General features: G+C 60.5%; 1 protein-coding gene across 6 annotated transcripts in view; it reads left to right on the top strand.

Annotated features, from left to right (window-relative positions):
- Positions 1–20,239, top strand: part of NCOA1 (nuclear receptor coactivator 1) — a 139,091-nt gene that overhangs the window by 114,711 nt on the left and 4,141 nt on the right. For all 6 annotated transcript variants that reach the window (XM_064508235.1, XM_026101991.2, XM_026101990.2 and 3 more), the window contains 12 exons: positions 3,175–3,269; positions 5,786–5,963; positions 8,678–8,857; positions 9,413–9,508; positions 9,886–10,026; positions 10,851–10,998; positions 11,703–13,044; positions 14,780–14,978; positions 16,150–16,276; positions 17,369–17,537; positions 17,966–18,283; positions 19,832–19,933. In XM_064508235.1, coding sequence (XP_064364305.1) covers positions 3,175–3,269; positions 5,786–5,963; positions 8,678–8,857; positions 9,413–9,508; positions 9,886–10,026; positions 10,851–10,998; positions 11,703–13,044; positions 14,780–14,978; positions 16,150–16,276; positions 17,369–17,537; positions 17,966–18,283; positions 19,832–19,933 — 3,095 coding nt within the window. The remainder of the gene's footprint in view (positions 1–3,174; positions 3,270–5,785; positions 5,964–8,677; positions 8,858–9,412; positions 9,509–9,885; positions 10,027–10,850; positions 10,999–11,702; positions 13,045–14,779; positions 14,979–16,149; positions 16,277–17,368; positions 17,538–17,965; positions 18,284–19,831; positions 19,934–20,239) is intronic.

Genomic DNA, 20,239 nt, shown 5'->3' with positions numbered 1-20,239 from the left:
CCCCCCAGCCAGCATCTCTGTTGCTTTGCAGGTCTGCTGGCCGGTTTCAGCCAAACCGGACTGTGAGATAAAAATCTCAGAGACAAACTGAATTTCCGCATTTCTTGAAAACGTGGCGGTACGGGTGGGTGGAGGAGGAAGTCCGTGCCATCACCGGGGATTTTGTGTTTACTGATGACCACTTCTTAAAGAATTAATGACTATTTGGTCATCATGTGTTGTGTTCACCAGCAGATGTGTGGCGGGTTGGTACGTGCAGAAGTCCGTGGAGGAAGTCCTCAGGGGTGAAAAGGGAAACTGTGTTACGGTGATGGGCAGAGAACAGGATACGGTGTAGAAGGCAACCAGACTTTGTTAGCTCTGCTCGTTATGGATTAGTTCCTTTTTAAAAATCATTTTTCTGCAGAAATGCAGAAAGGTACAAGTTCTTGATGAAGGTAACCTAGAATTATGAATATGGTCATGTTTGAATTCTAAGCTCATGTTTGTAAGACCATTTCTACACAAGCAGACATCTGCCGAGCAGGGTGATTTCCAGGGGCCTGTGACAAGCAGTTTGTGTCATGGGCTGATCTGATGACCCCATGGGAGAAGAGATCTTCCTCCTGCTTGAGAAGAATAACCCTGAAAACAGTAACTGCTTGAAAACAAGAAGTCCTTGCTGGACCGCCACACCCTGTTTCCCTGAGAAGCTGTTAAGAGATACAAATGTTGTTGTCAACACAGAAAATTGGGTGGTGTTGCCGGAGGTGGTTTCCATGTAGGGTCACCAGATTGAAGACCTGCTCCAGAGCCAGGTCGTTACAGCCCGAAATGGCTGTTCCCAAGGGTTGGCTTGTCGGCGTGTTGGAGGCTGCTCCAGCCCTCGTGCTGGTGGGAGTTACCGTCTCTAGCTGCTGTCACCTCCGCGGGGTGGATTGCACTGAAGCATGGTGGGATGTTGTCCTGGTTTTGAAATATTAGTTTTGAAGGGCTTTGGGGGAAAGCGGAAAGGAAAATCAAGCTGATTCTGTTAATACAGACTGGTCTATTGTGTCTTTAGCTCGTACGGTTGAAAAGGTACCTTGAAAGCGCTATTTTAACCTTGATATATACTCAGTATTCCACCTGGAAATCTGCGTTGATGGATGAACGTGGGTTTGCATGCTCTAGTCCGTTAGGATTTCAGGTTTCCAACCGCGGTGCTTTCTGCCGTGATTGCTCCGTGGCTTTCAGGGAGACTTTCCACGACGGTGCACGCTGCGTTCGGTGCCGTGGGTTTGGAAGAGCAGGCTCTCCGTTTGCAAGTCGATTGTCCCTGCTCGTGGTGGAGGAAGGCTAGCGGATGAAAATACCTAAAACAGGACAAAATAAATCCTAGAATCTGTCTTAGAATAGGCATTTAAAAAGGAGCAGGTGAATCGCCCTCTAAAAGAGCCTTTTTTCCCCGCTTTGCCTGTGAGGGGAGGGCAAGGTGAGCTCAGGTGGAGACGTCTCCATCCCAGATGTCTAATGTTCAGTGAGATGAATCTCCCCCGTGATGTCTCGGGGCTGGAGCCTGGCATCGCGGCCCGCTGCTCGCGGGCGCCCCGCGGCTTGACACTGATAGACTGTCTCGCTTGGTGGTGTACACCGGGCTAGCGCCGGTCTCCGGAGCAGCCGGGCTGATTTATGAAAGCCAGGATCCGGTCTTCTCCTTCTCGCGCTGGTATTTGCAAGCTCTGCGTCTCACAGATTGCATTTTTCCGCAGTTTTTTTTTTTTTAATTCATAGATCAGATAGTTTCTTTCCTCTTGCTGGGATAAAAAGTTATACAAGCTAAGAGCTGCTGATTTCCATGTAGTGTTTTATGGGGATCTGGTGCTGGTGGAAGTGAAGACGTGAGGACGCCGGGCTGGGTTTTCTGCATCTGTCTCCTTGGGAATATGCTGACTTTACGGAGGTGGGTGTTGGGCGCAGCTCTGCCTGCCGAGCTCGAGCGCTCATTTATGGTGTCTCCAAGGAGGCCGCTGCCGCGAGCGGCACGTGCGTGGCCCGTGCGCTGCCGGGGACGGTCCTCCTCGGAGGTTTGCCTCATCCCCAGGTGGGTCAGTGGGGGGGTTTCATCGCGCCGGCTTCTGCAGGTGATGCAAATATGGAAACAGCTGATGTAAAGAACAGCATCTCCCAGCATGCAAAGCTGCATAAATTAACAGGTTCGTTAAAGCTGCTAGCGTAGCCCGTTGCAAATGACTTCCCGAACCGAATTCTTTAGCGTGAGGCTTCACACGATCCTTTTGTCCCAACGCCTTGGTTTTGTGAAGGACCCAGGCCATCTGCCATCCCGCCCAGGCGGTGCCAAGCGCGGCGCAGCCTCCTCCTCCTCCTCCTCCCGGCAGAGCTGACTGATCTTTCCCTACTCATTAATGGCTAGTGCATGGGCAGGAGAGAGCTTGGATGTCCTCTGGGCATGAGAGCAGGCTGGAGCTGAGCACTTGGAGGGTGAGCTGAAGCCCTCAGGTCTCTGCAGGTGGCTGGGCGACCACCACCGTCAGCAGGGAGCGAAGCTGGGACCCTGGTGGCTCTTCCCTTGCTTGAAAGGTAGCGCTGGATGAACCTTCCCGACTGAGGTCGATGCACGATGAAATACATTAAAAACTTTTGCCCCGGGAAAATGCAAACAACCGTCCCGATTTGGAGGGGGAAGGTTATTTCTTAATAAGCCCAATTTTCTGAGCAAACCCCTGTTTTGAGTGTTTTATCGGATGTTTTCTCCGAGTCCCGATACTAACTGCGCTGTTTTCCAGGTGCTCCCTTCCCTAAAACAGCATCACCATGGGAGGCAGCCTCAGCTGCAAACTTTCCGACTGGGGCCGGAGTCAGCCCGCGTCCCCCCGTCTCCCACGCGCGTCCCTACGGCACGGCGAGACACGAGCGCTTGCCCCGGGCCGCTCTCCCCCGGCGCTGGAGCGGTTCGGTCCCCGACTGCAATTTAATTAGTATCTATATTTTGCTGTGATTAAAAACGATGTTTTCTCTTTCTTCTTTTTCCCCTTCGCTGGGTCGAGGGATCGAAGGGAAACACAGAAGTCGCCCCGGCGCCGTCCCGTGTGATGTAGGATGCTCAGCAGTCGATGTCCCGTTGGCTTTTGGTGGCGTTTCAGCGGCGAGAGCGCGGTTCTCCCGGCTGAAACGTTGCCTTTTGCTTTGCTGCAGAGAAAGCGGCCGACGACGAAGTGCAGAAGTCGGACATCTCGTCCAGCAGCCAGGGCGTGATCGAGAAGGAGTCGCTGGGACCGCTGCTGCTGGAGGTGGGTGCGCGCTGCGGGGTGCCGGGGCGGCTCGCTCGCCTGCGCCTGCTCTCGGGCTCGCCGCGGCCCCGGCCTCGGGGGTTACCTAAATAACCAGGAGGGGAAACGTATTTTTGGAGAAAGAGAGGCGAGTTCACGACGGCCGGTGGCGAAACCGCTCCTTGGCTCCCTTGGTGGCCCTTCGCTACGTTTTCCGGATCCGACCCGGACCCCGAAGGCGGGCGCTGCCGGTGGGACCGGCGATACCGACGGTCTGGCTTTCGCGGTACTGGTAAGCGGGGACGTGGGGGCACTTTTGGAGACCAGCTCCCCATGCTGGATCCCTGGAGGGAAGCGCTCCGGATTCGGGAGACGCCGCGGGATGCCCGGACAGCTCGTGGCTTTCGGCAGTCGATGGAGAGGCAGGAGCCACTCCACCCGCAGCGCGGCGAGCGCGGGAAACGCTTCCGAAGAGGAGCGGTGCAGGATTACCCTGCGGAGAAGGCAGGTCCTCGAGAAGATCACGGTATTCGGGTTGCATTGCAAGACCTGCATCCTGCGAGTCCAAGCCCGCCGCGAAACGGGGACTGCACCGAACGGCGCTGACAAATCCGCGGTCATCACAGAGAGAAGGAGATGAGTTAAATCACCTGCTTCAGGACTAAAAATTGTGCTCCGGAGGCACCTTGCTCCTGCTTGCTCCACATCCGACCCTGTGGGAAACTCCGGTCTTCTCAGCTTTGCACGGACCCTCTCGGCAGCGGCACAGTGGAGCGGTTTCGTAATTTTTTTTATGTTTCTCCTATTATGTAGGTAGGTATTTTTACATACCTGTACAGAGAGAAGCTGCAGCGTGGAGCGAGGTGTCCAAGCTGGGATTAAAGCCTGGGAAGCGGCTTTCCCGCGTTTCAGAGCCCACTCGCGTGGAGGCTGCCCTTTATTTTCCGCAAGGGTTGGCCGCAAGGAGCAATCTGTGGTTTCGTCGGTCCCCGAGGCTGGAAACGTCACCGCAACGATGTCCTGAGGCCGATTTGGAAAAACCCCGGGACGAAAAGCACCGCTGGGGCGTGTGGAGCAGCTGACGCATCTTGTCCTCGCTGCGGCTCCTGCCGCGCCGGCCCCGTTTCCCCAGGGAGGCCGCGCCGTGCCGGCGTTTTTACTTGCAAGCCACTCGGAAAGCCGGAGACGAGAAGGGCTGCATTTATTTTTAGGAAGGTTTTCTGCCTCCTGACCTTTTGTCTTGGTCGCGACTTCCATAAACGGCGCTGAGGAAGTAATTGAAGCGTTTTAAGCCACGGAGAAGTGCCGTGCGCGGAGCAACGTTGCTGCTGGCGTCACGGCAGGGCGTTTGACTCCCTGGCGCGGGGCAGAGCGGTGCCCGGGCAGCTCCGAGCGTCCCGCTTGCAAGTTCACCCCGTTCCTGCAAGGTTTCGCTTGGGGGCACCCCCTTCCCTCTTCCCCGTCCCCCCAGGAACGAACGGCAGGTGGGGGTCACGAAGAGCGAGGTGAGGGGTGAGGTGCCACCGCCGGGATGTGGGTGCTTGAACTCAGCTGGGTGCTGCCAGCCGGGTGCTGCAGGGGTTTGCACCCGGGTGCTGCAGGGGTTTGCACCCAGGCATGAGGGTTTGCACCCGGGTGCTGTGAGGGTTTGGACCTGGGCATGAGGGTTTGCACCCGGGTGCAGCGAGGGTTTGCACCCAGGCATGAGGGTTTGCACCCAGGTGCCGTGGGGGTTTGCACCCAGGCATGAGGGTTTGCACCCGGGTGCAGCGAGGGTTTGCACCCTGGCACTGCGAGGGTTTGCACCCGGGCGCTGCGGGGATTTGCACCCAGGCACCATGAGGGTTTGCACCCGGGTGCCACGAGGGCTTGCACCCAGGCATGAGAGTTTGCACCCAGGCACTGTGGGTTTGCACCCAGGTGCAGCAGGGGTTTGCACCCAAGTACTGTGCGGGTTTGCACCCAGGCTCCATGAGGGTTTGCACCCAGGTACTGCGGGGGTTTGCACCCGGGCAAGGTGCCACTTCGTCCCCTTTCCTCGACCCGTGTGGTTTCCCGTTTGCCGCTTTGCGGCCGTTTTTCCTCGCTGAAATACTTGAATTTCCTGGGCCGCCTTTGCCAGCCGGGGCTGCGGTGGGCCGGGGGGGCTGGAGAGGAAGCGCACTGTGGGGCCCCGCACAGGCGCCCCGCGGGAGCCCGGCTCTTTTTCGGGCAAAGGCTGGTCGTCTTGGCAACCAGCAACAGCTGTGAATACGGCAAATTGCAGCCGATGGGCCCGAACCGTTCTGACAAAAGATTTCTCTTTTTTCCCCCTTTTTTTTTTTTTAAGTGCTTCCTTCTTCTTGCATTTCATGTCGCTCTGCAGCAATCCCCAAGTTTTAGAAGCCGCGCGGTTTCGCTCCTCCCGGCCCCGCACGAGCTGGCAGGTGCCTCTCGCCCCGGCCGGAGCTGGACGCGGGATCTCACTCCGTGCGAAGGACCGGCAGAGGCGGCGAAGCCCCGCCGGGGAGCCCTCACCGCTCTGTCCCCCCTTGCAGGCGCTGGACGGCTTCTTCTTCGTGGTGAACCGCGAGGGACGCATCGTCTTCGTCTCCGAGAACGTCACCAGCTACCTGGGCTACAACCAGGAGGAGCTCATGAACACCAGCGTCTACAGCATCCTGCACGTGGGCGATCACGCCGAGTTCGTCAAGAACCTGCTGCCCAAGTCTCTAGGTAAGAAAGCCCTGGCCGCTGGCTTCCTCCTCTCTTTTCCCATCCAAGATGGTTTTGTTCTAGTTTCCCTACGCTGGCGAGAGTTAAACCCCTGGTGGTTCCACCCTGGGAGGTGCTGAGCTCTGGCACCAGCCGTGGAAAGCTCCAGGCACGTTTTTGGGTATCTCGGTAGGGTTTGTGCCCCCGCGGGCACCGGTGTGGGTACGGCATCTGGGGAGCAGCAGATGGGAGTCAGGAACCTGTTGCTCGCTGGATTTATTCGCTTGTCCTCGGTGAATTTAACCTTATAACGACAGGCGTTTTTGCATGGTTTGCTGCGTACAGAAATACACAACCCGAGTAACGAGCCATAAACCTTTGCCGAGTTAAATACATCCTGCAAGGAGAAAATTAATACTAGATTTTGAAGAAGTAGCAGCCCCGGTGGCTGGGACAGCATTGAAGGAAGCCGGTGGACAGCGCTGGAGGATTTCTTGCACATGGGGAGATGGGACCCGGCTGCTCTGGTGGCATGCCAGCGCTTGCACCGCGCACGGGCAAAGCCCTCACCAGCGTTGGGTTAGGAGATAGTGTGAAGGATCCAGCCTGGTCCTATCGACCGCTTGTTTGCCTGCCAAAACACACACCACTTCATCGGCGTTCGCGCTCTTCTTTAAAACACCGTGCTTGCTCAACGGTGCCGTAATTTAACTCCTGGTAGGAAGCCGCTCTGGCTCCCGAGCCCGAACGACTCCTGGAGCTGCTGCCGTCTTCTAGGCCGGCAGAGTTGCCTGTTCGGGCTAAGCAGGATGGAGCTCTGCTCTGGTAAAAACTCCTCCATGCGCTCGGGCATTCACTTCAGGAGGACTTTGAAGCGTGTGTTTGGGGGATCGAGGCCGGACGCTTGTCCCAGCTCATGTAGGACGGCTCCTGCTGCTCCACCAGCGTGGCTGAACACGGCTGGGGGCACGCGGTGCTCCCGGAGAAGTCGGCTGGACCGCAGGAGCAGATGAGCTGCTTCCCCAGGTAGGTTAACTGCAAAGTCAGGGTCGTCTTAAATGATGGTCATGTTCCTCTGGGATCAGGACCCTCGAGTGACCCCAAGCCCACGTGGTGGCCCTGCCACCATGACAGCAGAAGACACTAACCAGTGTGACCAGAAGACGCTTCCAGCAGTGAGGCTGGAAGTATAACGTGGTGGAGGCACTGATGTGGCGGTGGAAGCCATCAAAGTCCAAGCTTTTATTCCTTGACTCGACGTGGAGATCCTTGGGTGGACCCGAAAGAGGACACTTGCTTGCAGAAGAACAAGTTCATGTAGAAGAACGAGTTGCAGGATACAAGGATGTCTTGAGCCTCAGCCCCTAAATTTGTAGACACTCATCCCGTTGAGCCTTCAGACACTCTGGCTTGGTCTTATCCCTATGGTTACCCAGTTTAAGGTTGTGAATGGCTGTTTTTTTCCTTGCACTTGGATGTTATGAGTCCCTCAGCTCTTCTGGTAGGTCAGTTTATATGAAAGCTTCATAATCTGCTGATGACAAAATTACTTGGGGTGAGTACAGATGTCCCCGAAGAGATTTTATAGAGGGTCAGCACAATCTGCCTTTAAATTGGTGCACAGGAGTTTGTGGAGGTTATACACAAAAATCGAAGCCAATTCTGCGGGCCTCACCGAAAAACCCGTGGTTTAAATTCCAGATTTTTGCAATTCCAGAGCAGCTAAATAAACTCTGCAGAATGTTTTGTTGCTGCTGTTTTTCCCGTTGCTACTGAGGTGCGTGTTCAAATGCCTGGTCCGAAAGTAGAGTGAATTTTTATGGCCGAATTACCCTCAAATTACCTAGAAACGTTGACACGCTTGTAACCACGTGGTGGGGAAACGTGGAACGTGCCGCTGTGGTTAAACCACTTCCGAGCCAAAACAGAGGAAGGTTTTCGCTGCTGTGTGATGTACCGCCACGAAGTTTCCCCCGCGAGACGCGTCTCTGGCTGTAGGGAACGTGATCGGCAGTCGCTTCGACGGATACCGGGAGGCCTCGGTATCTGCAAGCGCGGCAACGACAACCTTTCCATCGGCCACATGAAGAAGAAGAGGTGATGTGTTGGGGTGGCCCCGGTGGGATGTGCGGCGCTGGATGCAGGTGCCGGCGCCGGTCTCCAGCGACCGTCCTCTGCAGCTGCAGACCCCGAAGGCCCCGGGAACGTGGCAGCTCCTGCAAGTGATTTATCAGCTCTTAGAGCTGCGAGAGGGCGAGGACGCCGACTTTGCTAGAGCTGCGCGGGGAGCAAATCACTGCATCGCTCCGTGCCTCGGTTTACCCATCTGCCTAGAGAAGAAAATAACCCACGTAATACGTCCATCCTGGAGGGTCCATCCTGCAAGGTGCAGTTTGTTAGGGCTCGCTTTGAGAAAAGGTCCGGTGAACGATGTTTTCCGATGGTGTCCAAAGACGTCACGCGGGCCGCTGGGGAGGGCTCGATTCTTGCTTTCTTCCTCCGTGCCAGCGCTCTTCGCCCTGTCCCTTTCTCGGAGGTGTCCACTGGAGCTGGTGGCTCTCCGGGAAGTCCATCCATGTGTGTGCGCCTTGGGGCACAGAGCGTGAAGCCAAGGGGCTGGCGGTGGGCACCCAGGCCAGGGAGACCCCCAAGCCTCACCGGCCGGCCTGGGAGGTCCTCGCGTGTGGTCACAGCCTGTAACCCTGCCTCTCGCCCTCCTTTCTCCCCCCACGCAGTGAACGGAGTCCCTTGGCCTCAGGAAGCCACGAGACGCAACAGCCACACGTTCAGCTGCAGGATGCTGATCCGGCCCCCGGACGAGCCGGGCGCGGAGAACCAGGAGGCTCGCCAGCGGTACGAGGTGATGCAGTGCTTCACCGTCTCCCAGCCCAAGTCCTTCAAGGAGGAAGGAGAAGGTAGGGCGGCTTCGCGCTGCCGTGTTGCGTTTGGGGGGCCGCGGCCAGGCGTCCGTCCATCCAGCCATGGTCCTGGTGGGTTCGTTGCTTCTGGCCCAGCACGGAAAGCGTCTACAAACGCCGTAGCTCCCAGCCCCGTATACCAGCTATTATTTTCCAGTGCATTAGCTGAATTAATCCATTACGGTTTACACAGGAGATCATGACTGGAAGGAATAAATTACGGTATTTTATGACCAAATACTTTGCCTGAAGCTGACAGTTGCTGGCTTTTAGTGCTGACTTTTATTGTATGATGCTGCCAGCTCCGAAAAGCCTTTGCAATTAATTTCTCCAAACGCTGGAAACCTCTCTCCTCCAGCAAACTTTATGGGGTTTAGAGCGAGCCTCCTTGCTTTGAAGGCCTGGATGATCGCTCGGGGTAAACGCTTCCCGGGCGGGACGTGGCACTCGAGCGCGGCAGCGTTACTTTAATTAAAATTTCGAGCTGCGAGCGGTAGCTGCAGCATCTGACTCTCCCCTTCCTCGCCGCTTCTCCCTGCCCCGTTTTGGCAGATTTCCAGTCGTGTCTGATCTGCATCGCGAGACGATTGCCTCGACCCGCGGCCGTGGCCCCTTCCGAGTCCTTCGTGACCAAGCAGGACACCACGGGTAAGGCCGGAGCGGGGCCGGGGATGCCGAGCCGGAGCAGCCCGCAGGGAGGGCTGGCGGATCCCGGCGCGCTCCGGAGGCTGCGGGGAGGGCGAGGAGATCTCCACGCGGCGCCAGCGCTGCAAAACGCTGAATTTGGTGGTTTCCGTAGCGAGTGGAAAGGGAGCCAGCGCGTGCTGGCTGCTCGCGGGCTGTTTGCCTCGGAGGGACGTCGTGGCTGAGGGTGTCGCGCGGATGTTTAAGACACAACTTGCAGTCTTTCACGGCCACGCTTGCCCACGTGCACATTTGCGGGCCCGTTTGTACCGCGGGAGCCGTGTGACTTTTAACGCAGCAGTCCTGCGCTCGAGTAACGCCGCTCTGCTCTCTCCCCCCAGGTAAAATCATCTCCATCGACACCAGTTCCCTGCGAGCTGCCGGCAGAACAGGCTGGGAAGATTTAGTGCGGAAGTGCATCTACGCTTTCTTCCAGCCTCAGGGCAGAGAGCCATCTTACGCCAAGCAGCTATTTCAAGAAGGTAACCGGCTCCTCTGCTCTGCTCTCGCGCGCGCGCGCGTGGAGCAGCAGTAGCTGCAATAAGAAGTTGATGCATGGTCCTTGTTGCTGGATAAGTGCTTTCTGGAAAAACAAATACTGCAATAATAATCGCCGAGTGCCAAAGGAAGGAGCGAAAGGGCTGAGTAATGCTGGAAGGGCTCTGCCGGCTGGAGAGGCTGCCTGCGGCTGCGGCGGCGTGCGGCTCGCTGCTGTCCGCGGCCCGGCAGCGCTCCGCTGCCCCGGCGCCAGCCGAGAGGTTTCTTCTCACCCTTGGGGAGAGAAAAAAGAGCTGAGGGCAACTTCCGCAGGCCGAGTTTGGGCATTACATTGAGCTAAACATGCCTTTTTTCCTTTTTTCTTTTCCTGTGCCTTATGTAAACACCATCCCTGGAGTCTAAATCCCCCGGGCTGATCTCGACGAGGGTGGTTTTTGTTTAATTTTGGTTTTACTGGGGTTCTCCTACAGTTGCAATAGCGTGATTCCCGGCACCGTTGCCCCGTGGGCCTGCGGCGGGGGCTTCGCGGTGCCCGGTCCGCGCGGGGCGGTCGGGAGGGCAGAGCGTAGCCCAGGGAGGCTGGCCGAGCCCCTGGGAAGGTCTCCTGCAGCAGCGGCAGCAGCCCCTTGCGGCTTTCGGTCCCTGGCTTGGCTCCGGCAGGACATCGGTACCGTCCCTCGGTTCCTCTCTGCCGCGCCGGTGGCGAGCGCTCGAGGACGGCGTTGAACGGAGTTAGTCCAACGGTCACGTCCCGGCGTCTCTGTGACTTGCTAAGGGGGTTCCCTGTCTTGTTGGCTTCCTCCCTCAGTGATGACGCGTGGCACAGCCTTCAGCCCGTCCTACCGCTTCACCCTGAGCGACGGGACGGTTCTCAGTGCCCACACCAAGTGCAAGCTCTGCTACCCTTCCAGCCCGGAGATGCAGCCCTTCATCATGGGCATCCACGTCATCGACAGGTGAGCTCCTGCCGAGCGGCGCCGAGCAGAGACGAGCGAAAGCAGGGCTTGGGTGGGCGATGCCCAAATCGGAGTGCTGGTCCGTAGCAGTGGGAGGAGGATCCACTCATGGTTTCTGGTGCTGGTTCGGAGATCTAGTTCCCATGAGGAGTCTGCAAACCAGCCTAGCAGCAGCTCTACTGCTCTTTGCAAAGGGGGAATAATGTGTGCAGGTTTATAGACGTGCCTCAGTCTTCTGCCGTGCCCTGGAGAAGTTAATCAAAATATTTCAGGAGGGAGAGGCTCCAGAGAACAGGTAGAACCGGGTGAGCTGAGTCTGTGGGCCTGGGCTGCATTAGAGAAATGCGAGTGGGTTGGGTTGGAGGGGAATACGGTCGGCACAGTCTTCCTCCAACCCCAGGAGAGCCTAAGCCCAGAGAAGGTGATGTCTTAAGGATTCAACCAGTGAGCTGCTGTGATCCTGAGCATTGTATTAGATTTCTGGAGAGATGGTGAAGCTGCTCCCCTCATTGCACACTCCTGAAATCGATCTGGAAGCAGTGGTGGAATGGGGGCGTCCAACACCACCAGGGCTTGCAAGGTGCTGCTCTCCAGGCTTCACACCTGTGTAGGATAGAGAGGAGGCAGAAGCAGTCTGAGCTGTGCTGAAGGTTTGGGCCAGGCGCCGTGTGACGTCTCCTCTCCTTTCCCCTTGTTTGCTGCAGGGATCACGGCATGCTCTCTCCCCAGGAGAACACTAACTCGGGGCTGCCCCTGCCCCGCGTGAGCCCCTCGCTGAACCCCAGCATCTCCCCGGGGCAAGGCATGGCCCTGCCGCCCTCCATCCCTCCATCCAATGGCAGCATGTTGGCGACCAACGTGAACCAGCAGCCCGGCTCCGGCCTCCACAGCAGCAACTCCAGCACCAGCCAGCCGAGCTTTGGGTGTTCGCCTGGCAACCAGATAGGAGCCAACGTTGCCTTAAGCCAGGGACAAGCCGGTCCCCAGAACAGTAACCACACTTTAAACCTCAGCAGCTCCCCCATGAACAGTCCGGGCATTACCCCACCGCAGTTCATGTCTCCTCGGCACCGGGTGAGCCCGGGACTGGTACCGAGGCCCCGCGGGCCCAGCAACAACCCCTTCTCCCCCACCATGCCCACCATGCACTCCCCCGTGGGCATGGCCAACAGCGGCTGCGGCGGCGGCGGCGGGGCCGGCGGCAACGGCGGCGGCAGGCCCTTCGCCGGCGCCCCGCTGAACTCCATGCAGGGCCTCAGCGAGGGCCCCGGCACGCCGGTGGGCTACTCCACGCCGCCGCCCGTGCTGCGGCAGCTGAGCTCGCAGAGCTCGCCCGGGCGCCTCGGCATGCAGCCCATGAAGGCCGAGTCGAAGGACAGCAAAGAGATCGCCTCCATCCTCAACGAGATGATCCAGTCGGACGGCGGCGCGAGCGACGGCAAGGCCCTGGACTCGGGCGTGCTTCACGCCGGCGACCGGCTCTCGGAGGGGGAAAGCAAGTGCGCGCAAGCCACCAGCCACAAGCTGGTCCAGCTCCTGGCCACCACGGCGGAGCAGCAGCTGCGGCACGCCGACGCCGACACGAGCTGCAAGGACTCCCTGGCGTGCGCGGGCGCCGCCGGCAACCCGCCGAGCAGCACCTGTCCCTCCTCGCACAGCTCGCTGACGGAGCGGCACAAGATCCTGCACCGGCTGCTGCAGGAGGGCAGCCCTTCCGACCTCACCACGCTGGCCATGGAGCACGAGAAGAAGGACAGCGCCCCGGCCCCCGCCAGCACCCCCGCGGCCCCCAGCCAGCTCCCGGGAACGCCCGACATCAAGCTGGAGCCCGACGCCTTGAAGAAGAAGGATGTCAAGGATCACCAGCTCCTGCGCTACCTGCTAGACAAGGACGAGAAGGAGCTCGCCGCGGCGCCGGCCCTCAGCCTCGACGACGTGAAGGTGAAGGTGGAGAAGACGGAGCAGATGGACCCGTGTAACACGGCCCCGGTCCCGCTGCCCAAGCCGCCCGCCGCGGAGGAGGTCAAGCTGGAGGCGCAGGGCCAGGTGAGTTGACCTTACCGGCAGGTCGTGCTTTTTGGGTGGTTCCCCCCCGGGTGCCACCTCCTGCAGCATCCCCGCTGCTCCAGACCTTTCACCTCTCGGCACGTCGGACCTTCAAAGCGGCGCCACGGGAAGGGAGAAGCAGCTTTCACGAGGTCGATGAAGCTGAGGAAGAAGCGGGACACGTCGCCACGGCGGCGTTTTGCAGCCTGTTGCTGCTCCGCCGAGTGAGAAGGGCCTAATCCTGCGTCTCGGGGCGTATTCAGGCCCGGCGTCCCGGGGAATTTTCAATCTGTTGCCCTCTTGTTGGCTGAGATTAGCAATTATACAGGCCTTTTAGTTATCCCAGCAGTATTATTAAATTGAATAATCCGGTGACAGATCTCTGCAATAGAGATTTGGGCGTATAAATATTCATTACATGCGGCTATGAATAGAAGAGATTTCTTATTTTTGAAAGCCAGGGGAGATGGGAACGCGGATAAGGCTGCTTAATCCTTTTTAAGCAAATAGTAGCGAGGGGATGACATGAAGAGCAGCCCGATAGCCTGCTCGCTGGCTGCGTCGGAGCAGGCTGCCGAGCTTCGGCAATACGGGATGAATAACAGAGTGCTCGGAAAGCCTCGAACGACAAACACACAATAAGTCTCGTAATAAGGTTAAGGGCTCGGTTCGCTCGGGAGTCCCGCTCGGCTCTCCTGCAGGCGAGGGGGAACCTAACTCGTTAGCTCTTTCTGTAACGTCTTTCTGGCAAGTTGGGAGAGGCACGTGCTTGGCTGCAGCCGCTGAGCCGTTATTTCCCTTCTGGATTCATCTCACGGTGATGCCTCAAGCTTGGGCAGAAGCTGGAGCCTCCTGTCCTTCAAGTGGAGAGAATGAGCTCAAATAGGACTTGGAAAAGAGCTAGACTTTGCTGATAGGATTTGCAAGAGCTAAAAAAAATAATAATAATTACGAATGTGTGAGAAAGGTTTTGGAAGGGCTCTTGGTCCTTTTGCTTCAAGGCATGAGCTGAACTCCAGCTAGGTAGGAGGAAACGTCCCTGCAGGCCGGGCTGTGTCGTGACCGCCCGTCTGCACCTCCGTGGGAGCAGCCTGGGGACGCTCGGTGCCCTGCACCGTGCGCGCAGAAAGAGAGGCTCAGCATCCCCCAAAACAGCTTTACCGCCTTTTTCATTTGCTTTTTGGGTTTTCTGCATCTTTACGTTGCAGCTCGCGTCCGCCGGCAGCATAGAGTCCTTTCCTCGGGAAGGGAAAACAGGGTGATAAAAGTCTGAGATCTTTATGGAAATAGCTGCCTGCAGGAGCCGAGGCTCTACGGCAAATTCACATTACGTGACGCCTGCGATAAAATCGTGGGATTGGAAAGGCGGATTCTGACCTTGAAGCGTTTCCCGTCGGCTCCCGCCCGCAGCCCTCTGATCCGTGCAGAAATCGGGCCGTATTTTTGTCTTGCGGTCGTTTCTGAGCGGCTGATCGCTGCCTTTCGGCGCCAACCACCTCGTGCTCCCCCGGGATCGCTGCCCGTCGTGGCCATGCCGTGCGGAGAGGCCGGATCCCGCGATCCCGCGCTACGTGGCCGCCAGCGGGGCCGTTAACAACGATGCTAATTGCAACGGGGGCCAATAACGATGCTAATTGCAACAGGGGCTGGGCTGGAAGGGGCGGCCATGCCGTGGGGGTGCCAGGGCGGGGGACGTCAGCGCCGCGATCCACCTTTCTTTCCTTTTCCACCCCAGTTTGCCGCCGAGCTGGAGCAGCTGGACCAGCTCCTGCCGTCGCTGGAGAAGGCGGCGCCGCTGCCGGGGCTGTGCGGGGCCGAGCGAGGCGAGAGCGGCGCGGCCGGCGTCGCCGTCAAGCCGGAGATGCTGGCGGCCCCCCCGCTGCAGCCCCCCGCCGCCGCCGCCGCCACCCGGGCCCCTGCCGCCGCGCTCAACCGTAGGTGCCCGCGCCGAGCCCGGGCGGCTGGGGACCCCCGGGGGGGCTGCGGGGCGGCCGGGCCCGAATCTGGCCCCTGGCGGGGTCTGGGGGTGGGATGGTCCCCCCCGCGCAGAGCTGCGGCCGGTCGGCCCCAAATGGGTGTTGCAAAGAGACGGGATGAGAGTGAGCGCGAGGACAGGGATAGAGACCCGCAGGACAGGGATGCAGACCCCCCCCCGGGACAGGGATAGAGACCCCCCGGGACAGGGATACAGACCCCCCGGGACAGGGATAGAGACCTCAGGGACAGGGATGCGGACTCATGGGACAGGGATAGAGACCCCCAGGACAGGGATACAGACGCTGCGGGACAGAGGTGCAGATCCACGGGACAGGGATAGAGACCCCCCGGGACAGGGATAGAAATCCCTGGGGCAGGGATAGACACACCTGGGACAGAGATAGAGACCCCCAGGACAGGGAAACAGATTCCCGGGACAGGGATAGAGTTCCCCTGGGAGAGGGATAGAGTCCCCATGGGACAGAGATAGAGACCTCCGGGACAGGGATGCAGACCCCATTGGACAGGGATGCAGACCCCACGGGACAGGGATACAGACCCCATTGGACAGGGATGCAGATCCCACGGGACAGGGATACGGACCCTGTGGGACAGGGATGCGGACCCCCGGGACAGGGATAGAGACCCCCTGGGACAGGGATAGAGACCCCATAGGACACAGGTCACCCACGCAGGGGTTCCTACCTGCTTCATCCCTGCGGCGTCATCGCCGCGAGTCCCCCCCGGTGCGGAGGCCGGAGCCGGGATCGTGCCGGCCAAGGGGCCGCGCTGGAGGCAGGACGAGCCGGGATGGGGGGAGCAGCCGTCAGCCGGCACAGTAACGCCGGGGATAAACCAATTAGCCGCTGCCTCACGCGCTGCCGGGGTGGGATAATATCCAAGGTGGTAAGAAAAAAAAATGTGCTGTATTTTAGGCTAAAATCTCCAGATTTTAAACTCTGAACCTTTTGGATTCAAAAACACTGCTAGAAACATTGTGAACAGAGCAGCTCCGACGGGGCCGGCGTTTTTGCCGCGTTTGCCGTAGGCGCGTGGGGCGGCTGCGTCCGTTTGCACCCCGGAGCTCGTGCTCGGGAGCAGCCGTCCCACCGTCGCTTTTCCCCTCAGGAATGGCCGAACTGGAGATGGGGGTCCCGGAGCACCAGTTTGGACAGCCGGGCCTGGGCGAGCAGATGCCGTGGCCGGACAACAGCATGGCCTCCGCGAGCCGCGGCGCCCTCAGCAAGCCCGAGGAGTAAGTACCACGGGCGCAGTCGAGCCCTCCCGCTCCTTGGGCGGGGATTTGGGATGCAGCAAGGATCCTTTGCAGCCCTCCCTGCCGGAGGCTGAACATGGATTAGTTTTTAAAACCCCTCCCTCGGCCTAAGGGGAGATTTGCCAGAGCGGCCTCCGCCGCTGCAATTCGCCCGCCCCGGTCCTGGTCCCGGCGGGAGCATCCTCCCGAAACCGGGGCGCTGTCGCGGCTCCCGCGGTGGGATGAGCTCCGTGGGTCCGAGCCGGCAAAGGGCAGCGCAGGTTTAAAAGCCAATCTTGGTTTTAAGTTGCAAATGCTCCTTAAAACGCTGCTTTACTTGCTGGATCGGGCACAACCGACCCTGCCTTGCGCTCCAAGCCGTGAGCCGGGGCGGCTCGCTGCCGTCGCCGACGCGGCTCCTCCGGCTCCGCTCTAAACACTTCCATCTAGCGGCGCAAAGTGCGAATCCCGCTTCGGCCGGGAGAGGAGCTTCCCGCGGGAGAGGAGCCCCGAGCGGAGCTTCCCGCGTGGGTCCGAAACGGGGCAGTGCTCGCGCCGGGCAGAGCCGCGGGGCTGCAGACGCTCATTTTTCTTCTTTTTCCGAGCGAGTTTTCCACCCTTTCGTTGCGAGGATGGCACGTTACTGCCGTAGACTCGCTGCTTCGGCCTCGACACTTAAAAACTCGGTTTGATGCAAAGCAGGACGCGGCGAGGGCTCTGCAGCGAGGCCCTCGCGCCTCCCCTCTCCGCCGCTGCTCCGCAGCGCGAGGAACCCCAGCGGCGAGTGTTGCTCTCGCTGGACGGAGCCGCGGGGGTTGGCGGCAGCGTTCCCGCTCGGATTGGCCTCAGCTCCTTGCTGCACATCTGGTGCTCATCTGGAGCAGAAAGGATAAACACGTCTGCTGCTTGGGGAGCGCCGGCACGCTCGCCTCCCCCCGCGCCTTCCCGCGAGCGAGCCGTGCGTCCGAGCTGGCGAAAGCCCCGTTTTGCAGCTGGAGGGGTCCCGGCACCGCCGGCCGCTTCGTTTCCAGCTGCTCCGGCGCCTTCCCGGCCGCTGCGGGAAGGATTAACGCCTGCCCCTTGCCTCCGCAGCCCCTGCATCGCCTCGCAGCTCGACGAGCTCCTGTGCCCGCCGACCACGCCGGAGGGCCGCAACGACGAGAAGGCCCTGCTGGAGCAGCTCGTGTCCTTCCTCAGCGGCAAGGACGAGACGGAGCTGGCCGAACTCGATCGGGCGCTCGGCATCGACAAGCTGGTCCAGGTAGCTTGCGCTCGGCTTGGGAAGCGGGAGCTGCCGTGGGAAACCCCGCCGCTGTTTTCCCGTCGGAGAACCGTGGAGACCCCTGATATCCGCGCGTGCAGATGCCTTGGGGGGATCTGGCGCTTCGTGGGCATGGCCGGGGTGGAAACCTGGTGCTAGGAAGGACAGCAAGGGCCACGGGTGGAAAATGAGATGGATTGCATGGGATTTTTCTTAGAAGGGTTTCGTCTTCCGTTCCCTGTAGCACCCACACAAGCGTTTCCCCCCCCAAAACGGAGAGAAACGGAAGCCTGTTAGCAATCGCAGCGCCCCAAAAAAGCGGGACGCGTTGCCGGGGGGTTGGGGGCAGCGGCAGCAGCCGGTTTCGGGGAGGGGGCCGGGACGGTGCCGGGGCGGCGGCGAGCCTGCTGTGCCGTCTCTCCGCGCAGGGCGGCGGGCTGGAGGCGCTGACGGAGAGGTTCCCGGCGCCGCAGGCGGCCGCACCGCTGCTGCTGGAGCCGAAGCCCGGCGTGTACCCGCAGCCCTACTCGGCGGCGTCGCCCACGGCCGGCCTGCCCGGCGCCTTCCCCGGCATGGCGCGCCAGAAGCCGTCCTTCGGGCCCGTGCCGGTGCAGGTGCCGCCGCCGCCGCGCGGCGCCTTCCCCGCCAGCATGGCCATGCAGCCCCGGCAGCCCCTCAGCCGGCCCCCCACCGCCCCCAACCAGCTGCGACTCCAGCTGCAGCAGCGGCTCCAGGGCCAGCAGCAGGTAACGCATCCCGGTCGGATCCTGGGACGTGGGCACGGAGGGATGAGCCGTCCTGGGATGCGGGCACGGAGGGTTGAGCCACCCCGGCTGGTCCCAGGACGTGGACATGGAGGGATGAGCCGTCCCAGCTGGATCCTGGGATGTGGGCACGGAGGGATGAGCCATCCCGGGACATGGGTGCGGAGGGATGAGCTGTCCCGGCTGGTCCTGGGATACAGGCACAAAGGGATGAGCCATTCCGGGACATGGGTGCGGAGGGATGAGCTGTCCCGGCTGGTCCTGGGATACGGGCACAAAGGGATGAGCCATTCCGGGACATGGGCACGGAGGGATGAGCCACCCCAGCCGGACTTGGAACGTGGGCATAGAGGGATGAGCCGTCCTGGCTGGATCCTGGGACGTGGGCATGGAGGGATGAGCCGTCCCAGCCGGATCCTGGGACGTGGACACGGAGGGATGAGCCATCCCGGGATGTGGACATGGAGGGATGAGCTGTCCCGGCCAGATCCTGGGACACGGGCATGGACGGATGAGCCGTCCCGGCCGGTCCCAGGACATGGGCATGGAGGGATGAGCCGTTCCGGCTGGATTCTGGGACGTGGGCACGGACGAATGAGCTATCCCAGCCAATCCCAGGACATGGAAATGGAGGGATGAGCCGTCCCAGGACATGGGCACGGAGGGATGAGCAGTCCCAGGCGATCCTGGGATATGGGCATGGAGGGATGAGCTGTCCCAACCAGTCCCAGGATACGGGCATGGAGGAATAAGCTGTCCCAACCGGTCCTGGGATACAGGCACGGAGGGATGAGCTGTCCCGGTCAGTCCCGGGATACGGGCACGGAGGGATTAGCCGTCCCAACCGGTCCTGGGATACAGGCACAGAGGGATGCACTGTCCTGGCCAGATCCTGGGACAGGGGCACGGAGGCATGAGCCATCCCAGCTGGATCTTGGGATGTGGGCATGGAGGGATGAGCCGTCCCAGCCAGTCCTGGGATGTGGGCATGGAGGGATGAGCCGTCCCGGCTGGATCCTGGGATGTGGGCACAGAGGGATGAGCCATCCCAGGACGTGGGCACAGACGGATGAGCTGTCCCGGCCAGTCCTGGGACATGGGCATGGAGGGTTGAGCTGTCCTGGCTGGATCTTGGGACATGGGCATGGACGGATGAGCCATCCTGGGATGTGGACACGGAGGGATGAGCCATCCCAGCCAGTCCTGGGATGTGGGCATGGAGGGATGAGCCATCCCGGCCGGTCCCGGGATGTGGGCACAGAGGGATGAGCTGTCCCGGCCGGTCTCGGGACGCGGGCACGGAGGGATGGGCTGTCTTGGGACGCGGGCACGGAGGGGTCCGCTGTCCCGGCCGGACCCTGCAACCCGCACTGCACGGTTGCAGGAGGCTGGGGGTCTCCAGATCACGTGCGGGTGGGAAACCCCATCTGCTCGGCCCAGCGAGGGGGAAACCACCCCCGAGCCGCGTCGAGCAAAACCGCTTTGAGACCTTCCTGATTTTCCTTTTTCCCTCCCCTCCCTGCTCTGCAGCTGATCCACCAAAACCGGCAGGCCATCCTCAACCAGTTTGCGGCGAGCTCGCCCGTCGGCATCAACATGCGGGCCGGCATGCAGCAGCAGATGACGCCCCAGGTAAGGGCACGGCGGTGGCAGCACGCGGGCGGGCTGGGGACATCGGGGTGACACCTCCGCGCTCTCCGTCCGCGGGGGCGAAGCATCACCCCGCGCGGCTTTTAAACGCCGGCGTCCCCAGGGCATCGCTGCCTGCGCCGCGCTCGGTGCAGACGGGCGCCTTTGCCGGCGTTTCCCGGCTTCCCCTCGCAAAACGAGGCTCGGCACCCCAAAACGTGCCGGTGGAGGGGGGTCGGGGGTTCGGGGGGGGGAGCCCCCCTTGCCGAGGGCGGCCGCGGCCACCGGGGCATCCGCCTGCTTCCCCGC

This window comes from Dromaius novaehollandiae, chromosome 3 (assembly GCF_036370855.1).
Source record: "Dromaius novaehollandiae isolate bDroNov1 chromosome 3, bDroNov1.hap1, whole genome shotgun sequence".
NCBI lineage: Eukaryota > Metazoa > Chordata > Aves > Casuariiformes > Dromaiidae > Dromaius > Dromaius novaehollandiae.
This window is presented reverse-complemented; position numbering and strand designations above follow the sequence as displayed.